At 28.0% G+C, this 12432-nt stretch overlaps 1 protein-coding gene across 2 annotated transcripts; it reads right to left on the bottom strand.

The window, feature by feature from the left end:
• Positions 1 to 1862: 1862 nt before the first annotated feature.
• Positions 1863 to 11732, bottom strand: LOC136980089 (serine/threonine-protein kinase Doa-like). Of its 2 annotated transcripts, none has more exons than XM_067276127.1 (8): positions 11579 to 11732; positions 10282 to 10345; positions 10106 to 10200; positions 9894 to 10026; positions 6578 to 6660; positions 6425 to 6504; positions 4438 to 4525; positions 1863 to 2355 (listed from the first exon to the last, which is right to left on the bottom strand). In XM_067276127.1, exons 1-8 carry the CDS (start codon positions 11654 to 11656, stop codon positions 2119 to 2121), a joined length of 858 nt encoding a protein of 285 aa, XP_067132228.1. In that variant the 5' UTR covers positions 11657 to 11732; the 3' UTR covers positions 1863 to 2118. The 2 variants fall into 2 exon arrangements, with proteins under 2 accessions (XP_067132228.1, XP_067132229.1); XM_067276128.1 differs by having other exon boundaries at positions 1863 to 2328.
• Between the last annotated feature and the right edge of the window lie 700 nt (positions 11733 to 12432).

Here is a 12432-nt window from a genome sequence, read left to right as displayed (position 1 = left end):
ATATTTACTGAATTACACTTACAAGGGAGAGTTTTCTTAGGTCAGGCTTCATTTTAATAATAGCGAGGTTGAGGCCGAAGTTTTCAACGCGAAAACGTGTACGTCGGACGTTCGGTGCCGCTTTCCTGTAAGCCTAGAAATTTGGCAATGGCCTTTGGAATATCGAGCATGATTCCGCTGACTTTCCAAACGCCATTGTCAAACTTCTAAGCTTACAGGAAAGCGGCACCGAACGTCCGACGTACACGTTTTCGCGTTGAAAACTTCGGCCTCAACGTAGCTAATATACAGTATATATCGTTCCATAAAGGGAAAAATACGACGACCCGTATTTTTTCTTTTGTCTGCAAGTCGTCGTTCGAGAGAAATGAGAAACTAAAATATTCTAATGTGATGCATTAGATATAGCGCAGGTGGCACTGATCTGAATGATTTTTTGCAATTCAAGATTATAACAATATAATGATCAGAATGGAACTCAATGATGCAACCTTTTTAAATTAAACAAAATTTATTTTAACTCTCTTATCATTTACGTATAACTAATTATATGCTCATATTTTTAAACATATGTTAATACTGTATATGCATGGCAAAATTCAGGATGTATGATAGAAGAGAACATACAAGTTATTCTGTTGTCGTTGTAAAATTCATATTTCCCGAAACAAATTGTTCATTCGATTATGATAGAAATGCCTTCATTTCATGTGCTTATTGTAAACAATTAGTCTTAAACATTACTTTTTAACGTTTAAATGTAAAGAAAAATACAAAGTCCTCGAGCAGAATAATCCCTAGACATTCCCAATCCAGATGAATGCTACCACTGAGCCACCAGTGCGATATACAGACATGAATTAATTAAATCCCTATTTCTCGTGACAGCTGACTCGAGATAAAGAGAAAAATATGCATCGTATATTTTTCCTGTATCGGATGACATATTTTATTAAAATGTAAGACTAATACGAGAAACCCCCTCTTGTTAGTACTTTAAGTCTCATTTAATTAGGTGCAACTTTCGATATCATGCTGGAGTCAATTGACAGGATTACCCAACAGATTATAAATTCGAAATTTTATTAGTTTTACTAACAAACTTTAAATGTTTGTACAAGTTATATTAACTCTACGTATAATTAATAACAAAAGATTACATGAAAAAGAGTTACACATATTTACAGAAAAATATTTCCAAAATCAAACGATAAATATTAATTAAAGATATTTCAAAGCATAATACACACTTCTTTAAAAAAAACTGGATAAGGTTAATGTGATCATTAAGATCATTTTCTGATTTAGCCTACATCTTGTCTTCCAATTATTACAACGAACCAATACATATTCTTATACTAATAACGTTGTGTGCAAAGGGGTCTCTGCTGACGACTAAATATAAATTTGGTGCACTCGCAGCGTGAGAAATGATATATTCAATCAATCCCTTATCAACTGAACAGCAAACCATCCCGACAATAGCAATGATAAGTTCAAAACTGTCAGCATTTCAATAAGATGACTTACATTATAAATAACGTTATGATTTCGACCAATCAATACATGAACTCTAAATAGGAAATAATTTCGTTTCAAATAAAATTTTGAATACTACAGATTAAATTTTTGACAAAATCTGGTTTCATCAATAACGTAAGAAGCAAACTGTGTTCAATACGAAAAAATAGGTATTATTTGTAGAATATATATCTTCAAAGAATAGATGTTGCCTGCAATTTAACTTGTACTTAAAAAACGATAAATACTTTATTGGCGTAACATTGTTTTTAACGATAAGATATTGCTTACTAAAATAATTCTTACTAAAATGTTTTATAAATTTATAAATTACCAACAAATTTAAATTTACACACATTGGCTTTATTGCATTATTATACAACAGAATAGAACACAAATGAAACAATGTAAAAACTTTTTATACACAGTGATCGATTATTATCTAGACTACGTACGTGTTGTTTGTATGATGATATGAATTAACTTCCTACGAATCTGATGATGGCCAGATTTATGTCGATGTATTTTTACAGTCACATACTCTCGGCGATGACAAGATGTTGTACAGTTTTTATCAAAAACATAAATATAGACGTTTCATCTGCTCAGACTATGAGATCGCTCCCTATTTTCGATTTCTTTTCTTTTATCTAGTTCGTGCAATTTTAACGAATTGGGAAGTTTACTAAAAAATGAATGACTCATGGCATCGTCCAGAGAAATTCGCTGAGATGGTTCGTATTGCAGCATCTGAGATATAAGATCAAATAACTGCTGATGATCTTCATCGTCTGACATCATATACCTCTGCAATGCAATCCTCTTCATTAGTTGCTATATCATACAGTACATTAGAACTGAATTAGTTGAATAACTATTTTTAAAAATAACTTGAAAACATCAAATAAAAGGATTAAACATTTTTAAATCACTTATTGTTTTATTCAATATAATTCTATAAAATATAGCTTGAAATAGAAAATTTATTAAGTTATTAATAATAGAAATGAGTTAATTATTTTATAGAACATTACATTTTCATGACAAATTCCCTTACGTTTGCATTTTTACAACTAAAGTAAAATCTGCGAAATGTAATTACTGTATTTCTGTGATTAAAAGTATAGTACATACCACCCCTACTGGAGACATATCAAAATGTAATTATGGCAAATTACTTCCTACATAAAACAAAGTTTTTCCTCATTTACTTTTCATAACTGAAATGTTATATTGAGAAAGGAAAAAAAATCCTCATGGGATCAGCAATTTAACGAAATTATAAATTTTAGTTTAAGTATTCAGGAATTCATTCGTATTTTTATAAATCTGAGATAAGATCAAATTCGACATTTTCATTACATATTTAAAAAAGTTATGAAAGTTTTTGAATAAAACTGTATTTTTACATTAATTGTTTGAAATACTGAAAAAAAAACATTTATAATCTATCTTATATTACATTAACAATATCCATGAATGTTGGATGACCTGCTAAACAGCATTTATCATCATATGCATTATATATCAACTAATAATTGCTTCAAGAAAAAGTTTCTTCTACTCTAAATTTATTTAAATTTTGTAAAGTTCATTAATAAAGCTATTTTATGTCTTGTATTTGGAATAAATTAAAAACTATAATTTTACTGTAAAAACAGCATAAATATTTGATTTTGAAAAATACACTTTTATGAAAACTTTCCTGCTAAAAAAAATCATTTATTTCAAAAGAAACTGTGACAGAATATTAACACTTATGACAAATTTGATGAAAGGCATATTCAAAAAATACAATATGATAATTTTGCTGTTCTATTATTTCATATAATTTATTAAAACAAGTTCATATTTCATCAGAATGTTAAAGAGAAGAGAATGTATTTCTTTTCTATTATTCTATTCTTATAGGCATTCACATTTCAAAAGAGGAACGTGCATATGCTTTTGGTACTTGCAGTTAAGTACACTTCATTTTAGACTCACAAAATTCTTATAAACCACACAAAATCTTGTTTTTTAATTCAAGAAGAAAAGCGGAGAGTATTATAACCTAATAAAAGAAATCAAAGATGATCTAAAAGGACGTTTTTGATATTTTAAGTAAGTTTTAAATATCAATGACAAATTATGATTTATCGAACATTATGCAGCTCCAATTCTAATCATTTCAATTTTATCAGTTCTGAATTTAAAGACAAAAAGGATTGTGGACTACCCAGCAGAGAAAAAATAGCTTCTGACAGTTTTTCACACTGACCAAAAGAGAAAAGAAGTATCTCACTAGTAATAATACATGAAGTGTTATGCACTAAACCTATTTACTGCTGTTTTCTTCTCTTTTTCATTCTCACAAAGTATGAATGAGCCTTTATGTCTAATTAATGATCAATGATTTAATTTTTGGTAAAGTAGCTTCAATAAAATGAAAGACGTTTATTCTTTTATGTTAAAAAAATTCAATAAAAGTATTCAGTATTAAATTAAATTAAAATTAATTGTATTAATATTACCTATAAAATTTACCACATTAGTAACAAAATTAGCATAACAGGTTATTCGAATCTGTTTTAATAACATAAAACAAATCATCATAAAAAACTGATGGAAAAACAAAATTGGTGCTGCCTTATACCATCTATGAAAAATGAGATTCTTATAAACAAACATACCTGAGGTTTAAATGTAAGACATTTTTCAAGAAAAATGTTCTACACTTAAACCTGAAGTAATGAATCAGCAAATGCTTGGTATTATTATTTTAAAATTTAAAATCAGCAGAAACACATACATTACATACTTATCCAACATTAAATGATAAGACATTATAAATACTATTTTACTTGGCATTTGTCATGAATCTCTGCAATATCACATTTTAAAAACATAATTATTGATACATAAATTAGCACTTACACGTAATGGCTTGCAATTCTCTTTAACATATCTTCCAGATGAACTTTTCTCATCCCAATCTAATCGACCATGATAAAAATATTTTGTTCTGCATTAAAAAAAAAAATCATTTGTTAGTAAGTGATTTTAAAACTCATTATTTATATACCGTAATGAAAATATGAAACCACTATAAAAATGTTAAACTAAGTTAAGGTATTAAAAGTTTCAAATAAATACAATCCATACAAAAATTGCTTACTGCAAATGTTTGGGAATCATATACATTAATTATAGAAAGTACTTTTAAATATACATTGACAGTAAGCAATTTTTGTGTAGGTTCAATCATTTCAAAATTTTAAAACCTTATCACAGTTTAACACTTAACTGGTTTCACATTTTTAATAAACATTGGTGTGCTGAAATAATTTTATATATATATTGTAATAAATATTCTATACTATGTAAGTAATAAGGTAGTGAAATTACTAATATTAATACCTGACCTAACTGTCAAATTTTTTGTGCTGTGTTTAGACTACTAATTTAATTAACTATATAATTTTGCCTCAAGTAGAAAGACTGCCAACTTATATCAATACTGCCAACTTGCCTTAAAACAAACACCAACAAAGCAAACTTTTCCATTGTCCTGGCTAAACACCATTGTCCCAATGTCAATTTTCACATGGTAAAGCAAGCAAAAATTTTACTAGAACTCATTAAACCAAACTGTGAATCACCTTCACAACTCCCAAGAATAACCTTGTTTCCGATCATGGTTGTTTTTTTACACTTTTTGATGTAAACCATGAAAAGTGGTACTGTAATAAATGTTCCATCAATGGTCGTCCACAATGCATTTTCAGTGAAATTAACCTATCCACAATTTCGAAATTTCTCTCTGTTGCGTGTCACCCTGGGTTAAATTTTTGACCATGCCAAATGAAAATTTCCCCTTTTTGAAAAAAAAAAATAATCCTGGCTATTGTATCATCTGGAACTATTTTTTTTATTTTGCACAAACAATATATATATTTATTAATAAATGTAAAAGAAAAATTATATTTCAGTAGTTAGTTTTAATATAAATTTATAACAACTAGTGCCATCTACTTTCAAAAATGTTCTGATGCTGAAACGAGATATCTCGGGTCAACCAGTCAAGGTCAGCACATTGTGACCAGAGATATGTTGGGAATAACACAGAACAGGTAAATGGGTTTTTTCAAAGATTCGTTTGTCAAAATTCAATTTAGCAATGTTTGCATTTCCAAGTTCCCAATAAGCAATGCATGTGCAAATCTCTGCTACAAACAGGCAGTAGCCTGTTTGTAGAGAGTGTCGCATTTTGTATTTTATTTTGACTTGGTTCTCGGTCCCCTGAATACCTAAAAGTCTGGTTTTTTTTATGCACACATGATTTGGGCACTTAATACTCTGTACCAAATTGCAACTCCTGACATGTACTCCTTCATACATCTTCATACTCCTGACATGTACAGTACAAGCAAACAGGCAGTGCGATTTTATAAACAAGACATAGTCTTATCAATAAAGTTGTATAAAATTAAATAACTGAAAGTAATTCAAAATGATTGGAATAATAATAATAACTACAATATTGAACACATCACATTGTTAGAAGTTTCTAGATGTTGACACACATGCCAATAACACAATCATAATGTAACACTTATTTGGAAAGCTATGCCTTGACTTTAGTCTGGCATAGCCCTTGTAATCAGTATCAACTAAGCATAACATTTGAAAAAAATAAAAAGCACCCTTTCCCAGAATTCCTCACCTATGTTCATAATTGTTTTAACAATTAAATGCTTTGTTTTATAAATATGTGTTCTATATACAATATTTTCCACCAGTCATTGCACAGTATTAGCAAATGAATACTTTTTAGTTTGTTCAGTTTGTTTTCAGTCAATTTATTTTTAACTTAAACAGACTATAAATATAAATTATCATCTGTAATTTTAGAAATACTTACTTGCTTTTCCTACACATACGATATGGAAGAGGTCCTAATATACGCTCCATCATTGCCAGATGTTCTCTGTTATCATGTGTCTAAAATAAAATAAAAGAAGATAAATAAAGTGCTATAAAATAAGAATTTAATAACAAAAACAAACATTCCAACCTGAAAAAGTGTAATTCCCAAATAAAGTTCAAATAAAATGCATCCTATACTCCATACATCACAGGGTTGATTCCAACCAAGTTCTGAAAATATGAAAAGAATAATACAGTCAAAATACATCTTTATGGCTTTGGTAACAGTTTTTCCAAATCATAATTATTTGCTTTTAAGAGAGTGCACGAATTATAAATGTTTAAATTTTTTTCTGATATATTTTTTTTATTTATTCAAATATTAGGATAAAGAATAAACTTTTGATTTAAACAAAGTGTAAGCAGCCAATACTGTGTTTCACATGTGCATGCGTTGTTGAATGCTTGAACATTTACATTAATTTAAGCATATTTGAGATTTGAAATTCTTCTTGGGCAATTCAAAAGTAACAACAAAGCCTGTAAGTACAGTACATGCCATTGTGAGATTATATATATATATATAGTGAAGAGTCTCTTAAAAATAAACAAATTTCCAAAAAAAATTAATCTCTAAAATACTTTAATTTTAACTATTTTCTCTACTATAAATACACAGTGTCCACAGTTTAAACATCAATCAGAAGCAAAAGAGCTCTTTCAATATGGACTACAGCAGACAAATATACCAGATATTATATCACTATCATATGCACCAATTCCACAGCTATTTCCAACCAGCATAACGTGCAGAGGACACTGCACAGCACTGAGTGGTACAATGTGAGGATAAATTTACAGCATGATGAACTCCAACCATTTCAACACATTTTATGGATTGACCAGGCACTGTTTTCTCAGAATGAAATTTTATGATCATTACAATGTGCACCATCACTGGGGAGTGCATGCTCTGTGATATAAAGTGCATTTTACCCTAAACATCTGATGTGGAATATGGGGTGAGCAACTTTCTGGTCTCATATTCATTGACAGCATTCTGAATAGCAGTGACTGATATCTGAACATCCTAAATACTACAATGAACCAATGGCTTGAAGACTTGCCATTGGCACAACTACAGCAGGTTTGGTACCAGCACAATGGCACACCATCTCATTCATGGTCAGAAGTGTCAGTGGCTCACAGAGAAGTTTGGCAACCACTGGATAGGACAGAACAGTCCTGTTCCATGATCATGTTCTCTAGACTTGACGCTTCTGGATTTTTCCTGTGGGGTTATCTAAAAGTGCAGGTATGAAGCATACCCTGCAGCATTGCATAACATCAACAAACTGAAGAGATGCATATGAAAAATCGTGACATTAGGAATGCTACATGCAATCATTAACATTTACATAATGTCACACTCAATCATTTACATGTGCAACTACCATCAAAGGCAGTTGTTTTGAACACGTTCTCTAGCAGAACAAAGCTCACTTTTTATACCAATTTCTGCAATACTGTCTTTATCCTTTACAGTCAGAGATTATTTGTATGTTATGCTAAATCATCTTAAATTGATTCCCTGTGGTTATTTTAGCACTAGAACAAGCATGTACCATATGCACACATTTGTGAAATGCTGAAAAGATCTCTTTAACCCTGGATAAATGTTTAAGTGGACACCTTTTCAACAAATTTTCATTGCCTTTAAAGTAATTTAGCTAATTGCTCAACAAGTATGAATAAACACTCCTCTCAACTCTTTTTACAATAGTTTCTGTGTCTCCAATTTCATATTTTTGATATAAAGTTTTTGATTAATAAGTTTATATCAAGCAGTTTGTTGATCATACAATTGCCATATTTTAAAATGCACATGAAATTATTGTACATATCAAATAATGCTTTAAGCTGATTTGTCTGCCCATGTTTTCAGTCATAAAAATTCAATTTTTTTGATGCTCTGAAACATGGTTGTTCATAAACAGGTGTGTGCTGCTACATGGAAAAACATGTAGCAGCACAGTCATTTAAACAAAATAGAGAAGTGTTTTAATCGCATATAACAATTTTTGGCAACTTAAGCTTTGTCTAAATCAGGCTTAACATTAATACTTTAAAGATTAGATCAGTATTATACAAAAAAATTAAACTAGTAAAGAAGATAAATGTAATATATTTAAATTTCCTTTAAATACACAAATCTCTTTCTCAAATATTATTTAGAATTTTTAAATTAATTCCATACTTCTTTACCATTCTACACATTCTTTGCAGTCTCATTAAGCTATCTGCATTCAAATTTTTCTTAAAATGTGATAAACATTTACATATTGAAATAAAAGGTAGTTTATTACGAGTATGTTATATAAGATAAAAATATAATACAGTAGCCCATTGTTATCTTGCATATGTAGTCAGACAAACCAAATGAGTAATATATCAGATAACACAGTATAACCAATGTCTGTACTTATCAATTATTCACTCAAGTGTGTCTATATTTGAAAAAAAAAAAAACATCCAAATAAGCATTATAATGAGGGGCTACTATAAATTGAATGTGATGAAGTAATTTTTTCTTTTTACATGTTTCAGTATTTTATTATTAATTTCTATTTCATCCTTTTCAAGAGGGATTTCTATTTATCACAATAACAGAAGTGATATATTTGGAATTGCAACCATAGTTAAAAAATCTCGCAGTATTTCTTAATTTTGTTCTGGAATAACTCAGTCAACCTATCTATATTTCCAATTAACATTAAAATGATATAAAATATATTTACTTATCAACCAATAATTCTAAATAAAATTAAATAAAAGTATTAATTAGCTTTTCATCTGATATAAAAGAAACTAATAAAAAATATAAAACCTTTCTTAATTTGATAGTAAGAAAGCAAGCAGAAAACAATATAAAATTGTATTTAATAAATGAAATTTTAATCATAGAGAGGTGTTTGCTTGAGAAAATGAAATAATTGTTACAAGTCTTTTTCAGAGATGAATGGTGGCAATTGTTGCCATCACTTATCTTTGAAAAATATTTCTCAATTATATTTTTATTCTAAGAACAAAAATATAACTGGAATGAAAAAAAAGGATTGAAAACTATGAGCCATATAATTGGAGCACAGAAATTTCAATCTCATCAAACTTGTAACTAGAATATTTTGTTGTTCTTAAATATCAGTTAGCACTTGTTATAATGAATATTTTGTCTAAAATAACAAAGAAATAAAAAAAACAGCAGCATCAAATTCTTCTATACTGAGTGCTTGCAGATAAGGGTGACAGTATAAATATAATTAAAATAAAATTTTTACTTTCTAAAACTGATTATATTATTCTACCTTTACCCAAACTAATTTTATAAAATATCAAATCACTCCTCATAAGACTTTGTTCAAAATATTTATAATTTTGAGATTTAAGTAAATATAATTAATTACCTAATATAACTTCAGGGGCACGATAATGGCGAGTTGAAACTATTGTACTGTGATGTTCATGATCAAATGTTGCTGAGCCAAAATCTATCAACCTTATATCTGTATTTCTAACCCTGCGCATATCTCTCTTTTGCTAGAATTAAAAAAAGTAATAATAAAGGTACATTAAAAAAATTCAAGTCCTAATAATGAATATCCATAAAAATACTTACTTTTTTGGGATTATAACTAATATCATAATCTGAATTTACAAAAAGTATATTTTCTGGTTTAAGATCGGTATGAGACAAATGATTATCATGTACAACTGTAAAAAAAAAAAAAAAAAAATACATTAGATTTTACTACTGCAATAAAATTAGCCTAGTGCATTTAAAATTAAACTTACATTTCACAGAATAACCAATATGCCTGACTTGATCTATAGGATACGGTTGATAATTATTATCTTTCTGTAAAAATAAATACAGAAAAGTTTGTAGTCTTATGCAGGCTATTATACATTAAAAAATAAAAATATATTTAATAAATTATAATAAAAGTCATGATTAGATGAAAACAAGTTAATATTTTTATTATTATATTTTATCATAATTTTTTTGATTTCACTGATTTAAAATAAAAGCTGTTATTAATATATTTAATAACTTGTCTGGACAATAACCTAAAATTCCTTATTAGTTTAACATATAATGATTATTGAAGTATTACATTAAATATGTAGTTTCATAATAAGGAAAATATTATCTAATGATATTTCAGTTAAAACTAATTTTAAATTATTTATAAACACATTGGTTTCAAAAACTAATTCCTGCTAATTGAGAGTAACATTTTTTAAATGACAGTCCATTATAAATTTTGTTTAGTTTTCTTTTAATTATATTAATTATAACTGTCTCTTAATGTTAACTAATTCAAATAAAATAAATTAAAAATTGTACATTGATCATTACTTATCATTCATATTATAGATCCCTAATTTTAATATATTTATATAAATAATTGGTCTTATTTGCACAAATCTATGCTTATGCAAATAGACACAAACCATACGAAAATCATAATTATACTGTATTTGAGTTCTCATAGTTCTTCCTTATTAACAATGAGATAACTTAAATGGCAAACTATTATATTTCATTCATGTATAAAAACCAATTCATTCTAGGCTCATTTTTTGTTATTTTGAAACATGCTTTTTTTAAAAATCATATTAGCCAGAATCCATTAAATATTTGGTTTGATCAGAAAATGACTTGCCAATTAGTTCAATGTCATATCATTAGAATTTCGAATCTCATTCACACTGAATAAAATCTGTATATATTTTCATAAAGGCTATTCATCTCTTCTTTCTTAACAAAATTCACTTGTGAAAGGAATAAAGATTTTTGAATATATTTTCAAAATTTGAAATCAGTTTATAATTTTTACATTTTACTTTTTGAATATCTCACTGAATACCACATTCTTAACAGAAAACTTATTTCCACCAATTTTTGTGAATATTCAAATATTTAAAAAAATTTCACTCTGGACAGAGCTACTTCACTAAGTACTGTCATGCATGTGCAATGCTAGCCTGTTTGATCAATTCCTTTCTATTCTGCAAGTTATGAATTTCTTTGGAAATAACCTTATCCATTAGCTAAATAATAAAGCTTATTTTAATATCTACTTACCAAAAAGTCAAACACACTCAGTCCTAGCATTTCAAATGCTATACACATATGACCATGATAGTCAAACCAATCTAGCATCTTTACACACAAACTGGAAAGAGAGAAATATAATTATTTTAATTCATTTTTATAAATTTCAAAATTATCTTAAGTGACATTTACCACTATACTTCTCACAGTAAAACAAAATGGTATTATTGAAAAGGCATAAAGTACACTATCAGAAAATTCTGAGAGCTTTAAAAAACTATATATTGTGAGTGCTATATATGTTAGTGTTTGACTAATGATGCCTAAAGAACAAGGGTCTCCAATCTCTTTTGAGAAGGGCCACATAAATTGTAAAAACACAAGTTAAGAGCCAGGTACAAAAGATATAACCAAAGATTTTTTTATTTCTATGTAACAAATGAATGTGAAATTTGCAACAAAATTTGGGCAATGTTAAATCTTTTTTATATATTCATTGAACAGTGATGTCTAATATTTTGATTTTATATATTTCATTTTCAAAAAAAATTTTTCACAAAAATTCATAGAAATAAATAAATATAAATATATATATCCTCTGTGCAAACTTCTTAAGGCTTAAAATTCTCTTCTGGTGGGGATTTGTGAAAATTTAACACACTCTTTAAACAGGTTTTTATAAAAAAAAAAAAAAAAGCATTTAAAGCAATGTCTATTAATTCTAGTTGACTTTTCACAATTTATGCTTTTTTGAACAAGTTTTGAATGTTGATATAAAGCTTGTTGGTGAAAATGAGCTACAAAGGCCAGATAAATTTGTCTTCGGTAATAGATAGGAGACCTCTGCTACAGATCAAAGCACAGTGATTTTTTTTAGCATCATC

The sequence above is a fragment of the Centruroides vittatus genome, unplaced genomic scaffold (assembly GCF_030686945.1).
Source record: "Centruroides vittatus isolate TY-2023 unplaced genomic scaffold, ASM3068694v2 contig_677, whole genome shotgun sequence".
Lineage (NCBI taxonomy): Eukaryota > Metazoa > Arthropoda > Arachnida > Scorpiones > Buthidae > Centruroides > Centruroides vittatus.
This window is presented reverse-complemented; position numbering and strand designations above follow the sequence as displayed.